Source organism: Rhynchophorus ferrugineus, unplaced genomic scaffold (assembly GCF_030347505.1).
Source record: "Rhynchophorus ferrugineus isolate W39M unplaced genomic scaffold, kcgeb_rfMv2 rfM5, whole genome shotgun sequence".
NCBI classification, from domain to species: Eukaryota; Metazoa; Arthropoda; class Insecta; order Coleoptera; family Curculionidae; genus Rhynchophorus; species Rhynchophorus ferrugineus.
In genome coordinates, this window is record NW_027472584.1 from 27241255 (window position 1) to 27266407 (window position 25153).

At 32.7% G+C, this 25153-nt stretch overlaps 2 protein-coding genes across 13 annotated transcripts in view; one reads left to right on the plus strand and one right to left on the minus strand.

The window, feature by feature from the left end:
- LOC143197337 (fibroblast growth factor receptor homolog 1) overlaps window positions 1-19968 on the plus strand; it is a 43292-nt gene extending 23324 nt beyond the window's left edge. For 2 of the 12 annotated variants that reach the window (XM_076405711.1, XM_076405710.1), the window contains exons 2-12: window positions 8742-8842; window positions 9159-9328; window positions 9696-10095; window positions 11892-12055; window positions 15759-15900; window positions 15949-16063; window positions 16122-16242; window positions 16306-16537; window positions 16848-17152; window positions 18668-18905; window positions 18963-19968. In XM_076405711.1, the coding sequence (XP_076261826.1) occupies window positions 8770-8842; window positions 9159-9328; window positions 9696-10095; window positions 11892-12055; window positions 15759-15900; window positions 15949-16063; window positions 16122-16242; window positions 16306-16537; window positions 16848-17152; window positions 18668-18905; window positions 18963-19252 (2250 nt within the window). In that variant the 5' untranslated portion in view covers window positions 8742-8769 and the 3' untranslated portion in view covers window positions 19253-19968. Of the gene's footprint in view, window positions 1-8741; window positions 8843-9158; window positions 9329-9695; window positions 10096-11539; window positions 11737-11891; window positions 12056-15758; window positions 15901-15948; window positions 16064-16121; window positions 16243-16305; window positions 16538-16847; window positions 17153-18667; window positions 18906-18962 lie in introns of all 12 variants that reach the window. The other 10 variants (XM_076405705.1, XM_076405704.1, XM_076405707.1 and 7 more) reach the window with 5 other exon arrangements.
- LOC143197460 (uncharacterized) overlaps window positions 1-25153 on the minus strand; it is a 342542-nt gene that overhangs the window by 79901 nt on the left and 237488 nt on the right. The window lies entirely within an intron of this gene.

The window sequence follows — 25153 nt, forward strand, 5'->3', positions numbered from 1 at the left end:
ATCGGGACGTGTAAGTATGAAATCTTCAGCTTCACCAATTATTTTTGATTTGATTGCTAACAGCACATATTCTTGTTGGGATTGATCATTCGTATAATATCGAGCATAAAATGTGTCTATTTGGTTAATAAAGCTATCTAATTTAGATGAAGTTCCGTCGAATGTTTTCAATAACTGAACAGTTGATCTTAATGATTCTGCCATATCGGTATCAAAAAAGTTAATTAGGTGTGAATAAATATTTTCTAAACTTTCGTCGGAGCTTTCTCTATTTCTGTTTCTAATAGTTGGGTATGTTATTCCCTCTAATTTTTTCGTAAATCTTTTCATACAACTAGTTTATAAAAATAATGAAATTACAATATATATATGGAATGTACCAATAGGATATAACTTAATTATTATATTATACTATCTATAATTATCAAGCTAAGTTATCCTTGGATTTCCTTTTACAATATTTGTTATATAATAATAGTATATAAATATCAATGAAATTATATGGAATGCACCAATGGGATACAACTTTTATTGAATAAGTTGTCCTTGGATTTCCTTTTTTTTTTTTTACAATAATTGTTATATAAATCGTTTATAAATATCAATGAAATTATATGGAATGCACCAATGGGATACAACTTTTAATGAATAAGTTGTCCTTGGATTTCCTTTTTTACAATAATTGTTATATAAATATCAAGATTTTCAATTCAATAATTATTATTCTTCTTGTTTCTTAATTAATCAGGATTATACCAATAAGTGACTTACAGTAATGTATTCGTCTCTGGATTGCTCCTGATGTCGTAATAGTAGAAGCCGTCTGCGAGGAGAATTCACTTCTCGACTGGTCTGCTATACGCCTTGGACACTAGCTACGCCAAGTTGTCCTGGTTCCTTATGCTAACTGCTAATGGTTGGGATTCTTTGTCCAGTTCCAAAGCAGGAGTCCGCCTTCCAATTGAAGTAACAACGTTGAGTGGTGGTTCTTTCTTCTTAATTGTAGATACAAACGGTGATCACAATTCACAGCGAACTATATGATATTCCGGAAGTATCCTACCGACTGCGCCAATTAAGTTTGAAACTCAGAATGTCTTTAAAAAAAACAAACTTTATTTCAAAAATAATAATGAAGAGGTTTACAACAATTGTTACAATACAATACAATGATTAAGACTACAATAAGCGAGACTTAACTACACTGATATGCACAATACAGAGGAATAGGCAGGACTTACTTAAACACGTACAGTCTTTACAAACGGATAGGCGAGACTGAAATCTAGGCATTCTGCCTTTACATTTATAGTAAAATTATGCTGTGTTAGCTATTCTTAAGTCTAAAGGTTAGTAAGTTGTTTAGGTGGACATAAATGACCATATAACTCATCTAAGATTAATGTGAATGCTTTTTTGGTCTTTATCACTATAAATTACATATTTTATCTAAATTCTGGCCAAATTGGAGAACACATGTTTTCTTCTTTTTTTTACTATTTTAAGACTTTTGTCTGTAATTTATTTAATAGCAAAGATAAACTAATGAAATTATGCTCATTTATGTAAAATTTTACGAATTTTTACGAATTCGACAGATCAATTATATTTCCCTTATATCTATTAGTTTCTAAGTTTTAGCCAAAATTAAATTTTTACTACAAGAATTGATATCCCTGAAAATATCGCATATTACTTTGTATGTTGTTTATACCTCAAAATAAATGTTATTTTCGTTAAACACGCATTAAAATACATCTAAATTCAAATTTAGAGCTTATTCTGAGAGATGAGCAATTTTTCCACTTTTTCCATATATATAATCAGGAAAAATTGCGATTTTTAGCCATTTTCATACTTTTGTCTGTAATTTATTTAATAGCAAAGATAAACTAATGAAATTATGCTCATTTATGTAAAATTTTACGACGAATTCAATTACGGCGATAGATCAATTATATTTCCCTTATATCTATTAGTTTCTAAGTTTTAGCCAAAATTAAATTTTTACTAGAAAAATTGATATCCCTGAAACTATCGCATATTACCTTGTATGTTGTTTATACCTCAAAATAAATGTTATTTTCGTTAAATACACATCAAAATACATCTGAATTCAAATATAGAGCTTATTCTGAGAGATGAGCAATTTTTCCACTTTTTCCATATATATACTCAGGAAAAATTCCGATTTTTTGCCATTTTCAGACTTTTTGCTGTAATTTCAATTTAAGGAGGTTTATAACAATAAAAGTATCGTCACTTATGTAAAATTTGCTGCTGAAGACAGTGGTGATATTGTTATTTTAGTATTCCCACTAATTTTTGAGTTATAGTGAGGTTCGTGTTTTTTGTAGAAGATTGTCTTTCACAAACTTTAATTAATATCTCCTAAAGGAGACTTCTAACGGAAGAATGGACCATTTTTAGGGTATTTTTTAGCGTAAAATATATATATTTCTAAAGTTTTGACTTAAATGGTGGTAGGAAAAAATTGAATAATTTTGACAGATTTTTGACAGCTAAATATCAATACAAACAGCAATTATGTACGTAGAATTCTGTGCTAAATGAAATAGGGTGCATAATTACTGTATATTATTGATTATTTAAATTCAACATATAGCAAAATACATATAGTAATGCAAAAAGACCGAATGTGATTGGAAAAATAATGTTTTGTTTTCCTTCGGTATACCAATTATAGCAATGTGAGGTTATTTTGGTCTCTAGTGGTCGACGTATCGTCGAAGGCCAATTGGCACATACGAAGCTTAAATAATATACAAAATGGCGGTCTGAAGAAATATAATTACCGGTCCATCGTTATTCATGGAACGTTTTTAATATTATATAACACGATTTAAAAAGGATCTTGGCTGTCTCTTGGGCTCTGTTATAACTCCGCATATGAAGTAATATTAATTTCAATGCGCGTAATGTACGTTTAAAAAATAACGGTGCGACTACAGAATCAAAACGGCATATTAATATGTTTTTTTCCAGTTATACTCACAAGTTTCATAATCCTTACTACTATATTCGATTTAATTATATATATATATATATATATATATATATATATATATATATATATATATATATATATATATATATATATATATATATATATTTACTTCCAAGGCAACAAACAAATATCCGGTCGACTAGGATGGGTCTTTTATCTTTTCTCAAGACTTTCCTCTTCCTTGCATTGAATTGTTTTTGATTTATATATCCTGGAATCTGTTCCCGATCTTCAGAACTATTTTAAAAGAATGTTGAAGTAGTGGCTATATGATTTATGTACTTCTATATTTAATATTAGGTACATTAATCTAGTTAATTTTATGGTTTTAAGATTATTTTATATTTTTCAGGTAGTTTTTCATGAACTTTAGTGTCTAAATTTGGTTAAAAATATTTTATCTATATAAAGATATAGTTATTTTTTGGTGATGCGATCTCTAAAAACAAAGTTTCGTTTTCTCGTTTTATCTCAAGTTCTGTTGAACTGATTGACTTGAAATTTGGTGTGAGCCTTCTCTATACATTTTTTTTCGACCAATTAAGGTTGTTCGAAAAAAAAACCAGACAAAATAGTAAAAATCCAAATGTTGTTGTAGTAAGGAATATTTTATATTTATCAGATGGTTGTTATTTATTTTCGATGAATTTTGGCATCTAATTCGGAGTGATTGTTTTAGAAGGTCGAGGCAAAAATGTTTTTGCTACTAGTGATTACCTTGTTGATTGGCCATTAACGTATTTTGTTTTGTAGCTTTGAAAAGAAATTAAAAGTTTTACGGATGAAAATAAACAAGAAATAATTAGGATTTTTACCGTCAATTAGGTGGTGTTTTTTTCTCTAAAAGGAAAAGAGAAAAAAAATCGAGCTGATAAATTGCCCGGGATGCCATACTGCTCCTTTCCGTATCATATAATTAGTGAGTAAAACGTGTGACAGCTTGACAAGCAACTCGATACATCTTAGGTGCCGATACTCACCGATATCTGTTTGGAGTAAAAACACGGCGAAAAGTCTATTAGCGGCGGATGCAAAAACTTTCCACCAGGGGATATACATGCCCCGGCCGATTCGATATTTTTTTCTCGTCTCTGGTTTTAAAGAAAATATTTGGCAAACGTGAAAAAGAAACGTTGTCAGGTAGAAAGTCTGCAGGGGTCGAGAAATTGTGAGACTAAAAACAGTCGCACGTGTGAGACACATGTGCTGGTCTTCTTTTAAAACTTCCCGCAGTGGCGTACACTCATTTTCATTCATTAAAATTCATCCCGCATTTAAACACGTTCCAGATTTTTACTTTTAATGCTCTTCCGACCATCAGCACAATACTATTTTTTGTTAAATTTATTTATTACATTGTTACTAGTTGTTTGTCGTTTGCCTACAGGTTGTCTTTAATTTAATTGTTCATAACAAGGAAAATTTCCGACAACTTTAAATAAACTCTATAGATTATTATCGTCGTCGTTTTTGTTTAAATAAGATTTTAATTGCCTATTTCCTTACAATGATTTTTTTATTTTAGTAGTTAAAAGCAGTGGTAGGCAGTTAATGCTTGATATTCTTTGTATCAACACTAACAACATTCACAGTATTGACAGTGATAATGCAAATAGTTACTATTCGTTGCTGACTGACCTACAATTTGTCTTTACCATAACTTAAATCTAGGTATATATCTAGGAGGACCCATTATATCTTAATCTCTGGTGTGATAATGTTTATATATTAACACTACTGTTTTTCTATTAAATGCACCTCACTACACCACACAAGATCAAATGGTTTGATTCTTTTGAGTCTGTGTCATTTTCTGGTGTTATCCTTCGATATTTACATGAGAATGCAGTCTGTCCTTGTGTCTACTTACAATTATCTTGATTTCCTGTATGACAGTCGATATTTGAAGGTCTCGGTTCACCTACAATACTTCCTAGGACATTGTTCTGAAAAACTTGTATTGTATTTATATATAGGTTTCAATAATTGCTTGCATAATAGCAATTTATTATACAACAGGTTAATTGAAACCCTCAAAAGATGTGTGTATAAATTTGACAGCTGTCGGATCATTAGTTTGTGAATTATAACATTTTGAGTGAAGCAACTTTGTTATTGTGAAAAATATTGATAAAAAGGATTTTCGCGTGTTGATAAAATATTGCTTTTTGAAGGGAAAAAATACAGTTGAAGCAAAAACTTGGCTTGATGCCGAGTTTCCGGACACTGCCCCAGCAAAATCAACCATCAAGAATTGGTATGCTAAGTTTAGACGTGGTGAAATGAGCATCCAAGACGGTGAACACAGTGGGCGCCCAAAAGAGGTTGTTACCGACGAAAACATAAAAAAATCCACAAAATGATTTTGAATGACCATAAAATTGAAATTGAATAAAATAGCAGACACTTTAAAGATATCAACTGAACGTGTACATCATATCATTCACGAATATTTAGGTATGAGAAAGCTCTGTGTAAAGTGGGTGCCGCGCGAGCTCACTTTTGCCAAAAACGGTCGCATTTGAAGAAAAAAAAACTGTTGCTTCACCAAGACAATGCACCGTGTCATAAGTCAGTTAAAGCGATGGCAGAAATCCATGAATTGGGCTTCGAATTGCTTCTTCATCCACAGTATTCTATAGATCTGGCCCCCAGCGATTATTTCCTGTTCTCAGATCTCAAAAGAATGCCCGCCGGGAAGAAATTTTCGTCGAATGAAGAGGTGATCATCGAAACAGGACTCATATTTTGAAGCAAAGGACAAATAGTACTACAAAAATGGTATCGAAAAGTTGGAGGGTCGCTATAATCAGTGTATCACCCAGTGTATGTCATTTCTACGCCATAAAATAATTATTTTTGCCTATCTATTGTGGAAGATAATTTAATATGTACTCGGCTTTCCTTGTAAAACATAATCTAATCGAACTACTTAATGTTTCTGTGGTTTGTATAGTTTATATTGCATGATTATTTAACTAGATATTACTATAATAATCACAAATGTATTTCATTTATCATAATAGTTATATGTAGGCGTTTTCAGTTGATTTCTCATTTTGTACAATAATGTTTATATATTTTGCGAGATACCAACTTTTAGAATGCACGGGATAGTTTTTCAAAAGCACTGGGCCACATTTTTAAATTTCTTGAAGTTAACACTGAAGATATCATCTCACTTCAAGACTTTTCGTTGTATGTCGTAAATAAGCACAATAGTATTTAATCAACTCAATTGTTGAGTTTAATCTTCGTCCCTTCTTCTAGAAACTCATCAAATACTTCAGATTAGATGGAAAGCTATCCCAACTTTGGATCTGGATAGTTTCGTTCAGGTTGTTTTCTATGATCTATGACCAATTCAAAAGGTGGATTTGTGGGGAATTCCTTTACATTTCACTAGACAGACATTTCGACACTATTGTAATCTGCGTCTGTGAATTTGTTCCTCACTGATTGATCAATGAGTGACCACATAGTTAATACGTAGATTCCTTTAATTTTCGTGTTCTCAATAGTTTTCTCTCTTTTACACACAGCATCTCAGAAAAGCAGAAGCTACTGCAGCTTGGTCGATTTGGCTATTACTTTAGTAGTAAATGTCACTTTCTTTTCCCGTATTATTGATATCAAGTACTTCAATTCCTGCACTTACTCTAACTGAATCTCATTGATATTTTAGCAATAGCAGACGATTTGTCACTTATTTTGGCTTTTTCTTCATTCATTCTTAACTGGCTTTATAGTTAATAAAGACAATATTTATTGTGATATAACTGAACAAATACTTTTAAAAATTGATTTTGGAGGTTTGGGACGACAGTTTAGGGTAACATTTGGTGTGGTGGTGTTGGTGGTGTTTACATTATGTGACCGTTATTTATTGGCAATATAAAAAAATGTAGAAAATACAAAATAGATAAAACGGATGGCAGCAGTGTTACCTGGAGACGGGGCTTGGGCAGTCGATGGTGGCATGTCTAAACCAAACGATGGTCGAGTACTGAATGATTGGAAATACCCTTCAATAACATCCCAGATAAACGTCTCGGGGTTGCCAGCTATTCGTTATCGGGTTCTAGTTGGCGCTGCTGGCACCCCACCCGTGTTCAACATCTGGGATTATATTTCTGGATATTTTGTAGACCGTTATTCCACTATGTAAAATTCGACATGCCTCAAGGTCACTACAATTTAAAAATGGTTGAAGTACATTCCATTATCAAGATCTGTACTGATGTAGTTTTGATATATTTTATATAAAATTGAGCATTTTTACGTCTTGATATTGGTAGAAATATTAATGTTTACTAATGTTGTCATAATATCAGGCGTCTCAAAAGAAGCTTTATATTTTCTGGTCCCAGAAATTCGACATGCCCCAAGGTCGCTACAAAAGTTTCGACATTTCCGAATTCACCTTCTGGAAAAGCCTAGAAACTCTTCCAGTATTAACAAATTAATGAACTCTTGGTACATTAATACTGTTTGTTTAATTAATCCTTATTCCACCTGACGTAACATTTGGAAACCATAAGAAACTCTAAACTTAGCTAAACACTTAAAAATGTAGGCAACGTATCGAACTAGTGAGCAACAAAATGACATTTGCATCATGTAGAAGTGACGTAATCCGCTTTTATTTATTTCTTACTGATTAAATATTAAACAAAATTATTCCAGAAGTATATATAATATAATTTAACTAAAAACAAATAGCAATTACTTGTAATTCAGTTAGTGATTTAACCTAAATATATATACAGAGTCGGTAAATTGAACGTTTCATCCAGCACGGCTATGTTAAAAGTGAGGGTTGCCAGATCTTTTTTTCTGTGTTCATGATAATAGTTTAATAGTCTGGCGATGCCAGTGACTCCTTCTGTTTATTTTTCTATTTACATTTATAATTCTTTTTGAACGCAGTATATTTCCCTTGTCGCCTTAGAGCATATTGTCATCGAAAAATTCATTAATCCTAAAAAAATCGCTACTGCACGAGGCAACTGTCAATTTATAGAATGTTAATTTAAAAACAACAAACAATTCTAACACACTAATTGTTATTTTTCGATTACAAATATTTTAGCGCTAAAAATATACTAAAATAACCTTAGAAATGGATATTTCATCCTATGGAACTTTATTTTATTGCTGGGTAATTAAAAAAAGGTGGCAATAAATGTGAATTTGAACGGCTGTCTGAATATAGTCGGTGAAAACCCCCAATTATCTATTTAAGGACTCTTTATATTTAGGTTTGGACATTTTTTTCACACCTAAACAAATAAAACTAAATGTTTCTAAAATTTAAATCATGTACTGATGAGAATCGGTAAATTTCCAGTAATGTTCAGGCATGTCGGGCATTTAGTCTCAAGTTATAGTGATTTTAGTAAATCAAAACTGAAGAAATTGCTTTATCACCCATCGTATAGTCCAGATCTGGCTCCCAGCAACTACAATTTTGGATGTTGACTTCGCTCAAATGAAGAAGTAATTGACCAAGTTGTAATTTGTTTTCATAGCGAAGCAAAGTTGTCCTCTCCAACATCTTTCGGAATTTGATGTTATTTACATTAATAATGTGGTATTTAGACACTAAAGTGTTAATTTATGTGCTGATAGAAATGTATGGTCTTATTTCATATAGTTTATAAACATTTTCCAATATAAACATTGTTCCTAATTAATATTTTTCACATTTCAGATCACTGACCAATACAGAGACCGAAAATATGGCCAAAAAGTTATCAATCCTTTTTGCTTTTACTCTGTGTATCAGCGGTATAGTCGGAATCGATCCTACTAGTAAGTTTATTTGAATATTTACATAAAACTTCACGAAAATTCTACAAGAAACGAGCAATGTACATACATCAATCTTTATTTACACAAATACAATAAAATAATTTAAGAGAATAAGTGACCTCAATGAGAGAATTGTCTTTTATTTTATTACCCATAATTGGCAAATTAATGTTAAATGAGTGTATGGACGACAACAGTGAGTGTGTCTAAACGCCCCCTTAAGAAATTGCTGTCTGTTTGAATAGCGTGAACTACGACCAATATTTTAACATTAAGATTAATCTGACTTACGTTTCTTTTTTATTTTATCTTTTAGTTGATTCGGATTTTTCAGAAATACCTGCTAGAGATTCAATTGAAGAGTTGATACAGATCGTAAATGATTCTAGAGATACAGTTGAAGAGTTGATACGGATCGTAAATGATTCTATTACATTGTCGTGCCCAAAAAGCGAAAATGTGGTTTGGAAATATAACAATTCTGCGGTTAGTTTTATTAAAACTCCTAACTAACGTAATATATCATAATATTATATAAGAATAACATAAATGAGCCAAATTATACAGGGTGGATTGCAATAAAGTTCACTTTGAAAACTTAAAAAAAGTGCTATTAAGGGTATTAACTTTTGGAAAAAATTTTTAAAACCTAAAAAAATTAAAAGTGAACTTTATCAAGGTCCATCTTATATTTTAACTAATATTATATTAAATGAGGGACTATAATAAATAATATAATTGAGACAAATAGATCTATTGTCCAATCCTATACCACCAAAGGGTTTATATTATTCGTTCATCGAACTCTTTCATTTTATATGTGTTTTTACTAACGAAACATTGATGAAATTAGTTTCAGAACCACTCAGATCAAACCCTAAAGCTAAGCAATATAAGCCTGTCGAATACCGGTTTGTATAGTTGCTATTCGAAGTCTACGTTGGCGAAGCAATTCAAATTAATCGTGTATGAGCCGCCATTTTTCTCGAAAAAGAATCAGATGGCTCAAAAGCTGTTCGTTAAACCTGCTGGTAATATGGCTCAGTTGAAGTGTCGTGCAGGTGGTTATCCACCCCCCAATATAACGTGGTACAAAGATGGAAAGGAACCCAAGAGGCAACTGGGAGATGTTAAATACAGTCATTGGACTTTAACATTAGAAGATCTGGTAACTAACGACAATGGGAATTATACTTGTAAAGTTTGTAACATCGTTGGCTGTATAGAGTATACGTATCGAGTGGATGTAATTGGTAAGTACCGACTAGTTTTGATAATTTACATCGATATAATACACTGCTTGTCTAAGAGAATCCGAACTTAATGAACGGGCAATTAAAATTGCCTTAACGTGTGATTGCAAATATCAAAAGTCATTGGCGTCGGTGGTATTTTAAATCAGATCGCAGAATGTACATGTATATGAAAATTTATATAAATATTTTGAAATTTCGCAGTTGTTAATTTTCTTGACAGCCGTTGAAAGAAGCCGTTACTGTTAGCTTCACTATTTATCAATAATAGAACAAGTAATTTACCCTAATTTTTGTTACAAAAACAGCTTCAAGTATAATAAAATCTTTTAAAAACAACAATGTAATCATATCCGAGATTCCATATTCGTCAAACATGGCCCCATGTGACTTTATCATAAAAAAAACATCAAGGGATTCCTGCTCATCATTTTCTAGTTATTGGTTTTGGCGATTTTGATGTCTGGAAGACCAAAAAAAAATTAAAGACAGTAAATTGCAAGACTTATTGGACGAAAACTGTGAAATGACGCTTTCAGACCGCTTGGCTGTTGATAAATAAACTTATACATGCGATGAGAAAGATCCAAAAGGGCTAGACATATCATTTTGAACCATTTTAACATTTCAGTTGCATTGCCTGCCAGGCAAGTAGAAGAGTTTGGGTTTATTACAACAATTCAAGCCCAGGAAAGCCATCCACATCGGCAAACCGAACATTCATGGCCATTACACTACAACTGTATTAGTTGCTAAAACTGAATAAAATGTCTATGTCGACAAACTGAACTACGTATTATTGAAAAAATCATCAGAATACATGCAAGAACCTAATGTAATATCCTGAACAGATGTATCATTCTATTCAGCCAACATTATACATTATTATTATTATTAAGTACTTTCCTCTGCATACTTCTCCACCTTTTTGAAGAATACCTAGATATATTTTAAAATATTTGAAAAAGTAGCAATATATAATTATAATATAATAATAATAATAATAATATAATATATAATGTCCTTAAAATGAAATACCGATATATATATATATATATATATATATATATATATATATATATATATATATATATATATATATATATATATATATATATATCAGAGAATAAAAAAATATGGATACTACTTTTTAAATGATTTGATATTCTTTTGCAATAGTCAGGAAAAATATCGATATTTTTAAAATATCTTAAAGAGTGGTAATATTTTTAACGGATTTTTAAAATTAAACATAGAAAAATCTGACAAACGTTTAAAACTAATATCAAAAACGGACTACACTTCTTCTACACTAATTCTTTATGACCAATGATTTTTAATGTTGCTTGTGCTAGACAAATTCGGTGCCTTTTTAGACAGAAACAGTGTAAGATGTTCATCAGTGATGAACGAAAATGTATCAATGGTTTCTTTGTTCGATTAGAGCGCTTCCCACATAAACCATATATACAGGATGGGTATCCAGAAAATAAAACTGTGGCAGTATATACAAACGTAACGTTTGCTTGTCCTCAAATCATTGTTGATTTGGAACCATTTATATATTGGATGTATTTTAATTCTTCGTATAATTTTTCTCAAGCCGATCTATCATCTAATCAAAATGAGAATATCATTCAGGTATTTAAATAATTCAAATGGTGGTGGTGGTTGCATATATGCGAATTATGACCTTTTGATAATTCAAATGTCACTAACGATTACTGGCAATGAATGTTCGCAAAACAATATGTGTTTAAATATTGGTTGAGGATACGATTTTGTTTGTTTTCCAGAACGGTATCACAATAAACCTATTCTTACCAAAGGAGCTGAAAATACCACAGCTGCTGTCGCAAGCAATGTCACTTTAGAATGTAACTTTTTGTCTGATTTACATCCGTATATAACTTGGGTTAAACTTTCGAACGAAACAGAAAAAAATGGTACACAGGTGCAGGTACATGATAACTAATGTTAATGTAATGAGTTTTTGCATGATTGTTGCTTATACTGGGTTGACAACTTACTCGATTTAGAAACTAGATGTATCAACTTCTATTAGACATATTTATTACCAACCTCGTTTTATTAGCTGCCTGAAAAAGTAATACATATAATTTTAACATGGAGACAAGTCCGGACTATATGACGGATACGGTCAAATCTTTATTATTATTTTTTGCTTAGGAAGTAAAATTCCTAGAAAATCCATAAGTCTCGTTTAAGAGGAGTTTTGCAGAGATCCGCACAAATCGTGATCGAACGAGATAAGGTCCTGTCTATATGGTGGATGCAACTTTCTATCCACGAATCGGCCCATTGGTATCTTCGTAAGAGGTCAGGCGCTGCTCAAACAGGTCACGACTCATATCGGAACAAGAGGGAGCAAGATCTGGAGAATACGGTGGGTGGGGTTTCTTCCTTTCATCCACACCATTTTACAGAACCTAAATTTCCAATAGCTTCGCTGATTTTTAAACCATATGGTGTGTTAGTACTTGATTTATGAACTTCTATTAGATATATTTGTTACCAATCTTCTTTTATCAGCTGTCGGAAAAAGCAATTCATGTTTTTCTTTTTGACATGGCGACAAGTCTGAACTATATGAGGGATGCGGTAAAATCTTTATTATTATTTTTTGCTTAGAAAGTAAAATTCCTAGAAAATCCATAAGTCTCGTTTAAGAGGAGTTTTGCAGAGATCCGCACAAATCGTGATCGAACGAGATAAGGTCCTGTCTATATGGTGGATGCAACTTCCTATCCACGAATCGGCCCATTGGTATCTTTGTAAGAGGTGAGGCGCTGCTCAAACAGGTCACGACTCATATCGGAACAAGAGGGAGCAAGATCTGGAGAATACGGTGGGTGGGGTTTCTTCCTTTCATCCACACCATTTTACAGAACCTAAATTTCCAATAGCTTCGCTGATTTTTAAACCATATGGTTTGTTAGTACTTGATTTATGAACTTCTATTAGATATATTTGTTACCAATCTTCTTTTATCAGCTGTCGGAAAAAGCAATTCATGTTTTTCTTTTTGACATGGCGACAAGTCTGAACTATATGAGGGATGCGGTAAAATCTTTATTATTATTTTTTGCTTAGAAAGTAAAATTCCTAGAAAATCCATAAGTCTCGTTTAAGAGGAGTTTTGCAGAGATCCGCACAAATCGTGATCGAACGAGATAAGGTCCTGTCTATATGGTGGATGCAACTTCCTATCCACGATTCGGCCCATTGGTATCTTCGTAAGAGGTGAGGCGCTGCTCAAACAGATCACGACTCATATCGGAACAAGAGGGAGCAAGATCTGGAGAATACGGTGGGTGGGGTTTCATCCTTTCATCCACACCATTTTACAGAACCTAAATTTCCAATAGCTTCGCTGATTTTTAAACCATATGGTTTGTTAGTACTAGATTTATGAACTTCTATTAGATATATTTGTTACCAATCTTCTTTTATTAGCTGTCGGAAAAAGCAATTCATGTTTTTCTTTTTGACATGGCGACAAGTCTGAACTATATGAGGGATGCGGTAAAATCTTTTATTATTTTTTTTGCTTACAAAATAAATTTGCTATAAAACCGTAAGTTTCTTTTGAGAGAGTTTTGCAGAGATCGGTACAAATCGTGGTCGAACGAGACAAAGTCTGGGCTATTTTAGTGAAGCTAAATGTCCAATAGCTTCATTAATTCCGGTTATTATTCCATTGATGCTATTTTTCTCTCCTCCATCTTTATCTCTATAAGTATCCGAATAAGGTCTGGCCATGTTGTTGTCCGTATTTCCTTTATTTATTTTTAAGCCATAAGGTTTGTTAGTGCTTGTTGAGAATAATACTTGAAGCTTAAACAACTTACTGTCAGTGAACGTAAAAATTAAAATTGCATCCACTACTATATGATCGTGCTGTAGGCTAAAATGAGTAATAAGCATGTTGAACTTCAATCTGTTGAACGATGTTCACAGATTAATAATTTCACTAATAATTTCACTTAATTTCTTAATTTTGCTAATATTATTGATTACTTGATAATAAAATATAATATATTAGCATAAATGCTCATGCTCGTTATATCATGATATAGGAAGGTAAAAAGATATTGTTTATTGATGTAGCATCGTGTGTTGTCATATACAGTCTCTCCAAAGTTATTTTGTACATACGTCATCTAAATTTGTGACGTTAAAACCTCGCAATGTTGCCGTATCAACTCTTGAGTTTTAGTTCAGTATGGCTTTGACATAGAACAAAATTCTAATCTAAATAAAATAATTAAACAAAAATACTGTTATCAAACATAATTTATTTATAACAGTATAGTAAATTTAATGCATATATTATCGAAGGACTTAAAACTACAATTAAGTACACGGTTATAATAGTTTGTTGGTTAGTGTTGTGTTTGATTATATTTACATTGAACTCTTTTCCATACCACCTAAGAGTTAGAGTTCTAGGTGCATTTGTAGTTGTATCCCCTGAACGCCTAATCCACCTAATTAACTTGTATATCCAAGTAATATATTTTTCTTTCATTAGAGAGCATGTCATAGAGATACTTATGCCTTTTACGCTTAGTTATTGTGTCCATTCTTGATAAAATTAGATTTAATCACTTCATTATCCTTCGCAATCTGTCTGGCTTCGGAATTTTCAGTCAGAATAGTAATAAGCAGAGATTTGAAATTTATCAAAACAAGCAAAGCATTCAAATAATGTTTGCCGGTTTATGTCCTCTTATCACTATTTTTTTGAAGAATTTTGCATACGTGACAACCGGACGACTTTGGCAGGCTGGTTCGGTTACACGTCCGTACTTATCAGCCATAAAATTAAAAGGAAAATATTGTCTAATTCTAAAACGTATTTACAAATTGTAATAACTTTGGATAGACTATATGTTTTTTTGGTTTTGGATTGATGTAGATTAAAACAAAATACGATAAGAGGGTTGTTGTTTATATTTTGAGTTTTGTACCGGTGTCAAAAAGCCATTAGGTACCGAATCAGGTACGTACAGTGGATGTTGGGCCAGTTAACAAGATGTTGTGCGGAAGCTTGCATTGTCATGATGAAGAGTGATCTTTCATTGCCTCTTTTTTTTTCGTATGTCACGAAATTGTTGTGTGCCATTCAGCGATTAATCGTTCTACATTGTTCTAACGGCATGGTTGCCACATGTCCATTTATTTCGAAGAAACAAGCGATCATTTGTCGGATTTGACTCATTTTTAAAGACCCCCTACAGCGGATGGTTGTTACATATAGACCTTGAAGCAATTTTTTGCACCAATTGACAATTGCATCTTTTTGAGGTTTCGTCACAATATGTGGATGAATTCACACAATATGCGTGAAAAAATGATTTTTCAAGGATGATTCAATCTCATGGTAAGTCACATGACGATCTTGCAATGTCACTACGGGCACAGCATCAATGTTTTCTAGCACAACAGCTGAAAAATAATCGTACGAAATTGTTTACGAGGGAACTCTTAATACAAGTTATGATCAAATGTAAGAAGGTTCCGAAGAAGTTCAAACTTGCAATTGGAAAAGTCAGAACTCTTCGGAAACACTCCCTATTGTCAAGACTCAAAATATAAATAGCGACCCTTGTATAAACACTAACAAGGAGGTTTTGCAGAATGGAAATGTAGAAACCCCCGATGTATTAGAGTTACATAATGTAACGTATGATCATGAAGGATGGTATGCATGCATTGCTGCCAATAGTCTTGGTCAAACTGTTTCGAAAGCCTACCTGACCGTGGTGGACACCCTTCCAGGTACTATCATCATCTAATAACTGTACTTCAATATTTGATTAATTCAAGTTCTAGATCCTAAACACGTTAACGTGAAAACGATTTCCATCATAGGCATCGTCATTTTTATTGTTCTATTATTATTCCTGGCTATTTGTTTATATTATCGACACAAAATCAAACGGTAAGACATTAATTAGTTGATTAAGAAAAAAAAGATGATTGATGAACGGGTTCCTCAGGGAGAAGAGAGAAAAGATGATCGCTGTTGAAACGGCAAGAGCTGCCATCATAACGCAGTGGACCAAGAAAGTTATTATTGAGAAGAACACGAATGCTTCGGACGATGTAACTGAACCACTGGTAATTTTGTTCGTACTTTCATAAGAATCATTAAAATCTATCCGAAATTTCACATTCTCTCAGCTGATGCCTGTAGTCAAAATAGAGAAACAACAAGCTCAGGTTAGTAATAACGGAGACGGGATGATATCCGAATACGAGCTTCCCATGGATTCCGACTGGGAGATCTTGCGAGACAAGTTACACCTCGGCAAAAATCTTGGCGAAGGCGCTTTTGGTAAAGTCGTCAAAGCGGAAGCGATCAGTTTGTTGAAACCTGATGGGAAATGTACGGTCGCCGTCAAGATGCTTAAAGGTATATCAATCATATTAGGCCCATAAATTTGTTTTAAAGGATATTTTAAATTATGCTCCGTCGATATTTTTTACGATTGTTACGATATATTTTACGTTTAGTCAATTTACGCATCCCATTTTTTGGGAGAAGTAAAGGTATTGAACATTGAACAAGTAATAATCAGAAGGAACAAAATCTAGAGAATACGACGGTTGCGATTTAATACACAGCAACACCTCGTGTTCTAAATCCTTTAAAATTAATACATAGGCCTGATATTTTATCGTGCTAATAACCAATGACCAATTATCTATGTTTCAATGTTTAGATGGCCATAGCGACAACGAAATGATGGATCTGGTCTCGGAGATGGAGATGATGAAAATGATCGGGAAACACATCAACATAATCAATCTGATTGGATGTTGTACGCAAGGTGGACCGCTGTATGTAGTCGTTGAGTACGCCCCTTACGGAAATCTACGAGATTTTCTGCGACAACACCGTCCGTCATCCGGTTATGAAATAGCGGTGGGTGCGGAACAGAAAGAACGAAAAACTCTCACCCAAAAGGATTTGGTTTCGTTCGCTTATCAAGTTGCCAGAGGAATGGACTATTTATCATCGCGAAGGGTAACGAACGTCATTTTCCTTACCAGAGTCTAATTCTTGAAACGCCCAACATGCGACGTTGCCACTTCTTGTATATTATACCTATATTTAAAGAATATTATATTTAATAAAAAAAAGGGAAATGTAACATGACACATAATTTGACCATCAATATATATAAACAATTCTCCACACCACCCATGAGGTAGAGTTCTAGGTGCACATTCTTTGTGTGGCGTCCCCTTTATGTCTACTCCACCAGCAACCATTTGTTTATAATCATACAATAATATATCTATATTGTAATATAATCAGATATCACATTTATATCTGATTTTAACATAAATAACCTGTCATTTTCATGTCCTACATGTGTATAAAGCGTTCTAAAACTAGAAAAATACCCTGGAGTTTTGAATGTTTATCATTTTTTGATACAATTCTATAATTTCTTTTAATATGATCTTTCACACACTTTAAAATCTTCAAACCAGTTAAACTTCAATGTTTCTTATTCCGTTTTAATGTTATGGAATAATCAACGAGCTGTAATTTCGATGAGATATTTTTACATAATCTCATTTCATTCTTCTAATTTCCTGTGTGTTGTTCAGTAGCTGTATTGCTTTCACGCTGCTGTGATTTACTAGCTCATTTCATATTTTAAGGCAAAATCTTGGATCACTTCATGTATCCATTTGATTTCGTGGTTATCGTGCAGCTCTTCGTTGGTTACGTAGCCATACTCGGTTTGATGTTTTAGTGCAACTCCATATTTGCATTGCATAGAAATTGAATTTATGATTGACTGATAAACCAATTTGTTTGATTTGTATGACAGTATCTTGCGACAAACAGATACAGTTGATTGACTCACTACAGTATAATTTGCTCTGCTTCTTTTTTAACATGATGTTTCCAATTTAACCTATCATCAAGAGGGTATTTAGCTGATTCTGCTTGAGGAATCTGGTATCCAAGTGATATAATTATGTTTTTTTTATTAAATTTTGTCATTTAGAGGTAACGCAAAATTAACAAGGACACATTTTGAGCTATTAAGTTGCCTTTTCCAGTCTCCAGTCCATTCGTAGATCTTGGTGACTGCTACTTGTACTTTTTCTACAGCCTTAGACAGATATATATATATATATATATATATATATATATATATATATATATATATATATATATATATATTCTGCCATAATAACTGTGTCGTCGGAAAATGTTCTAAGTACGGTTTCTTTTGTTGTTGGGATATCAGCAGTATAGATTATATAGACATGTGTGGTCCCAAGACACTACTCTCTGGAACTCCAACCGAAATACGTTCAAGTGTTGAGAATGCTTCTTAATGCGAATATTGAAGTAAATCAATGTTTTATGCTACTATTAATAGACATCGAGAGCTCTCCAGGTGAGAGATTAGGACGCTTACTATTGGCAACGTCGCAAGATCAGACGGAAACAGTCTCGAAATGCGACTACTATTTTTTTAACATGTTCGTTATCTGACATCAAACTCTTTTTTAGTGTATCCACAGAGATTTGGCAGCCAGAAATGTTCTGGTCAGCGATGATTATATCTTGAAAATCGCTGATTTTGGTTTGGCCAGGGATATACATTGCAACGATTATTACAGAAAGAAGACAGACGGTAGATTACCGGTAAAATGGATGGCACCAGAAGCTTTGTTCCATCGAGTTTACACCACTCAATCCGATGTTTGGTCTTACGGTATTTTGCTATGGGAAATAATGACCCTAGGTGGTAAGTCCGACACCGAATATTAATGATATACTTCTTATTCATAACGTAATCTTTAAGGCACTCCGTATCCTTCGGTGCCAAGCGTAGAAAAGTTGTTCCAGTTACTACGCAACGGACATAGAATGGAAAAACCACCATGTTGCTCGTTAGAAATCTACATGCTGATGAGGGAATGTTGGAGCTATCAACCAAACGAACGCCCAGTATTTTCAGAGCTAGTCGAGGACTTAGATCGGATACTGACGATAACAGCCAACGAAGAATACCTGGACTTGGGACTTCCACAGCTAGATACGCCACCATCGAGTCAAGAATCCAGTTGTGATGAAGACTTTCCCTTTCCATAGTGAAGCTAGTCATTAGTTTAGTTATTTTTGTGATGTAACGTGACGTGTTTTGTATATGTAACACAGACAATCATTGTGCAATCTTCCATAATAATGGTCGGATGATTAGGAGCCATTTTCAAAGGATGTTTAAGTCAAGATCTCGTTGTAGATGTCTGGATAGAGCACCTGCATTTTATTTTACACAATTCTTTTATACCTGATATAATTTTAAAAGAAGGGTTTTCAATGGTTTCTACTAACTTTGAATCGCTTTTATTACATCCAATAGCAAAATGGAGAACGAAATGATTTGAAAAATAAATAATTCGCCGTACTTAACACCAGTTAAAGTTTATGTTGCTCAAAAATTAATTTGTACATATATGAAACGAGCCTGTTAATTATTTTTAAGAATTGTCACTCCATTGAGGAAAATTATGGACGACAAGTAACAGACATTATTTTAATCGTAATTGTCGCAATTTTATATATGTGAAAGTATCAAGGAATCATTGTATTGTTTTCTATTATTTATTTATTGTTTTGTTTCGTATGGAATAGAACTGGCCGAAATAAATGCATTTACTTCATATCAACTATTTTAAGATATTAAAATTGTATTAAAATTAGTCTTAATATTATCTATTTTTTAAGATTATGAGTCAAAATAAGTATAAGTATATGTCATTATTTAGCTTTCTATGTAGATTAATAAATGTTTGTAATAAAATAATGTGGTAGTTTATTTTAATCTGGTATATAGGATAATGTATAAAGTGTCTCAAGAGAAAGTTCCTGGATCAACCTGTGACTTTTCATCGTCACTCATAGTATCTCACAGAAAACTCTTCGTTTATTGCCTGTCAAGTGATAAAATCGCGATATTGTAGCTATTTTCTTATTTGGATCTTTCCCATCGCACTCGGTACGTCTAAAAACAGTTGATACATCAACTGCATAGTTGTCTGAAAGTTCTTCGAGCATTTGAGCTGAGTTTTCGTCCAGTAGCTCTTACAATTCATTCTCATCGATTTCTTGTTGGTCATCTAGGCTGTTTTTGGCCATCGACTTCAAAATCGTCGTTTTTTATATATTATAAAGTCTCCTTTTTTTAGCACCGAGGGTTTATCTGGACTGGACCTATAGTTTAACGTAGACTCCGAACTACGGTCCTCGGCATTAAGCCTACCGACTGGCGATAGAAATCATCGCAGAAGACAACAAGTTTGGTGTGTTATTCTGTTGGCAAAAGCTCAAACTCTTATAGTATGGGTTAAAAAAAATCAGCTAACATAATTTTAGAGCATGACGGGAGCTGATTGCGACTATTTCAGCAAAAAAATGAATTTTGAGGTTAAAAAATGTCGAAAAATAAAAATAATAACCAAGTGTGATTCTTACAATAAAAACCCTACCAAAAATCTTAATTTGAGTTTTTAAGTCATTCTATTTCGGGTATGACGAAGCCTTTACAATTAAAAATCTAGTTTTTTGTGTAGTTTATCATTCCAAATTTGAACGTTATTCAATTCAACGAAACTGTTATTCAAATACGATTTATCTCTACAGTGCCTTATTTATATATACTATGTATTTATTTATATAGGTAATAAACTAAAATTTAGAAACACTTTTTAGTACATTTCACTACACAAGATAACACGGTTTGGTTCTCTTGAGACTACGTCCTAGTTCAGTGTTATCCAAAGGTTGCAGCACCTCGGTGTTAACATGGGGATGGAGTCTTTCCTCAGATCCCTCGAAAAACAATATAAATACAGTACAAGTTTTCCAGAACAAAGTACTGTAGGTACACCGAGGTACTACAGGACTGATAATTTACACCGAGACCTTCATATACCGACTGTTACTCCAGAAATCAAGAGAATTACAACGAAACATGATGTTAAACTCCATTGTTATGTCGATATCGAAGTAATACAACTCGTAAATAGAACAGGTCACATACTCAAACTAATCAAACCATTTGATCTTGTGTAGTGTAGTGTAGTGAGGTGCGTTTAAGACGTTTTAAAAACAGTAGTGTTAATATAGAAACATTATTACACCAGATTACGCACTGCGCGTCTCGCAACTTAAGATCGACACCGCAATAATTTCCATGGCTGGCATCCATGGTTCGGTTGGCATTCCCAAATCCAGAAAGGTTCAGGGATAGCAAACCTGCTATGTTATCTGATCTGCCCTTCTAGCAGACTCATCAGTATAATAGTAGTAATACATCAGTATCATGTATTTGAAATACAAACTACATTTATAAAAAGTAATTGAAATACAAATACAGAATATGTATTCAAATACTAATTACAAAATAAATCAGCGTCAGGTAGTCTACCCATTGTAATACTTAATAAAATAACAAAAATTAATTGCAAAATATATCAGCGTCGGGCATTTGGAATACTAATTACATTATTAAGAAGCAATTGAAATACAACTAAAATATGTGTACATTTACTAATTACAAAATACATCAGTATCATGTATTTGAAATACAAAATACATTTATAAGAGGCAATTGAAATACAAATAGAGAATTTGTATTCAAATACTAATTACAAAATACATCAGTATCATGAATTTGAAATACAAATTACATTTATAAAAAGTAATTGAAATACAAATACAGAATATATATTCAAATACTAATTACAAAATAAATCAGCTTCAGGTACTTGAAATATGAATTACAAATTACATTTTTAAGAAGTAATTGAAGTACAAATACAAAATATGTGTACAAATACTAATTACAAAATACCCCAGCGCCAGGTATTTGAAATACAACGGCTTCAAGTTTTCCAAAATAAGCTCCTCGGGAGAATCTTAAACGCTCCATGGTTTGTCAGAAATAATCAAATTCACAGGGAAAGTGACATTCCAGAAATCAAGCACTTCATATCTCAATCCCTCCACAAACAAGCTTGAGCCGAATTGCTCAAGTTCTTCTGAAAACGCGCTTGTTCCCGAGCTGGTCGACATACTGGGAGCTTAGCAGCACGTCACCGCTAACCTCCCCTTTTCCACGCTGAAACGATCTCACTCGTGGCTTCAGTCATAACTTTTGCCCCCATACGACAGAATCCAGTCGTGTGTTAACTCAAGTTTGCGAATCAATAGTTAATTTCACTATCTGTTTTTTCGCCGGGTCTTCGTGCGCAATAACGGCTGCCCAGTTAGCGGGTGCCATACCCCCAAATTTAATGCAGTAGCAGTAGCGACCTACAGAGAGGCAGTCCCACAGTACCCGGTTCAACTTGTCACTCCAGGGCAAGTCTCCGCGGCCAGGTATGCGTCATGCATTCCACCGCCTGATTTTAGGCCGGAACAAAGAAAATACACCAGAGACTAAGATAGAGCCGTTGAGTCCTCTTAGATATATAAGTAGATTTGAGTTATTGCAAAGACACATTGTAGGTTACTCAGCCACGACTGGTATAACGACTATTTGTAGTAAGTATCGCAATATTGACAGTGATAACAAAAAATCTCAATCATCTGCCTAAAAATAAAAAAAAATCATTATAAAGAAATAGGCAATTAAAGCCCATTTAAACAATAGCGACGATAATAATCTATAGAGTTTATTTAAAGTTGTCTCGAATTTTCCTTGTTATGAACAATCGGAGACGAAAGATTTCCTCCGACTGTCTTAAAATAACTTTCGTAACAAAAGTTACTCGAATCAGCTTAAATCGAAATGAATAAGCTTTAAGATTCGTCAACTATTGTCTCGAATCGAAATAATTGTTTGGTCATTTCCTGTTTCGAATCGACGACATTGGAGCATCTGCAAATCTGCAGAAGGAAATGATTATTTGGTCGCGAAGTTTCCCCAGTTTGCGTCTTGATTAGTTCGATTCGAATGCGTCAAAGTTAAAGACCGAATTGATTTGGATGAGCGTATGAATATTCGGTATTAATTACAATAACAACGTGTTTGGGCTTAAGGCCTTTGATACGTTTAATTGCCTAGCTTTCAAAACTAATTTATCTCTATTCAATTTATTTTTAACAATGGTTCAATTATATTAGTCGTATTATGTTAAACACTAAAAGTTATAATACTAAATTACATGTGGAGTATATAAAGGACAAGTAATGATCCACACAAAAGTCGGAATTAAATTTATTTTTAACCCACTTCCAAAAACAATGGGGAGGAATATATATATATTTTTTAAATGTATTTCTCCGTCAATTGTGGACCGATTTTCAAAATGCTTTTTTATTCCAAAGAGTGTACTTCCGAGGTTGTTACGTTGAAACCAAATCAGGATCTGATGGCGAAATCCGGGGAAATAGAGGGAAATCCTCAAATTTCGAAGCTACGTACAATGTTTTCTCATATTTATTTATTTCTAATAATCAGATATTTGTCTATAATGTTATTGCTGAGTTTTTTCGGTACTAACCATGTCATATGAGAAGTGGTAGCAATATTGTAGGCAACTGCTTTTATGGTGTAATGGTTAGAGCCCTCAACTGACAAGCGGAGTTCGATTCTCGGTGGGAACAATACTAGGCTAGGTAGCGGACCCCGGGGCCTGAAGCCTTACTTATTTTCAATCATTGTTTCCTTATTCCTATTTTTCCTCATACGAGCTGCATCTTTACTTAGTCTACCCATTGTAATATTTAATAAAATAACAAAAATTAATTACAAAATATATCAGCGTCAGGTATTTGGAATACTAATTACATTATTAAGAAGCAATTGAAATACAACTAAAATATGTACACAATTACTAATTACAAAATACATCAGTATCATGAATTTGAAATACAAAATACATTTATAAGAAGCAATTGAAATACAAATAGAGAATTTGTATTCAAATACTAATTACAAAATACATCAGTATTATGTATTTGAAATACAAATTACATATATAAGAAGTATTTGAAATACAAATATAGAATATGTATTCAAATACTAATTACAAAATAAATCAGCGTCAGGTATATGAAATATAAATTACAAATTACATTTTAAAGGACTAATTGAAATAAAAATACAAAATATGTATATAAATACTAATTACAAAATACATCAGTAACATGTATTTGAAATACAAATTAAATTTATAGGAAGTAATTGAAAGACAAACACAGAATATCTAATCAAATACTAATTACAAAATAAGTCAGCGTCAGGTATTTGAAATATAAATTACAAATGACATTTTTAAGAAGTAATTGAAATACCAATACAAAATATGTATACAAATATTAATTACAAAATACATCAGTATCATGTATTTGAAATAGAAATTACATTTATAGGAAGTCATTGAAAGACAAATACAGAATATGTACTCAAATACTAATTACAAAATAAATCAGCGTCAGACACTTGAAATATAAATTACAAATTACATTTTTAAGACCTAATTGAAATACAAATACAAAATATGTATACAAATATTAATTACAAAATAAATCATTGTCAGGTATATGAAATATAAATTACAAATTACATTTTTAAGACGTAATTTAAATGTAAATGTAAAATATGTATACCAATACAAATTACAAAATACAGCAGCGCCAGGTATTTGAAATACAAGTTATATTTTTAAGAAGTAATTGAAATACAAATAAAAAAATTGTATTTGTATTTCATTTACGTATTTTATTTACAAGTAATTCAAATGCTGCTCAATCCTGATAGTAGCAAAGTGAAGAAATCAAGCAAACATTGTCATTTGGACACAGTGTATATTCTTGTTTATAGCTTGTAAATGTTGGCATAAAATAAAGCCAGCATTCCACACATAGTTCCTAGATGAATTGTGTCCGCCCTTGGGCTGTTGTATTAAAATACGTTAATTTCGCTCAAAATTAATTTCAACCAATTATGCCCTTTTCTACCATTTACAACTATATCCGCCATAT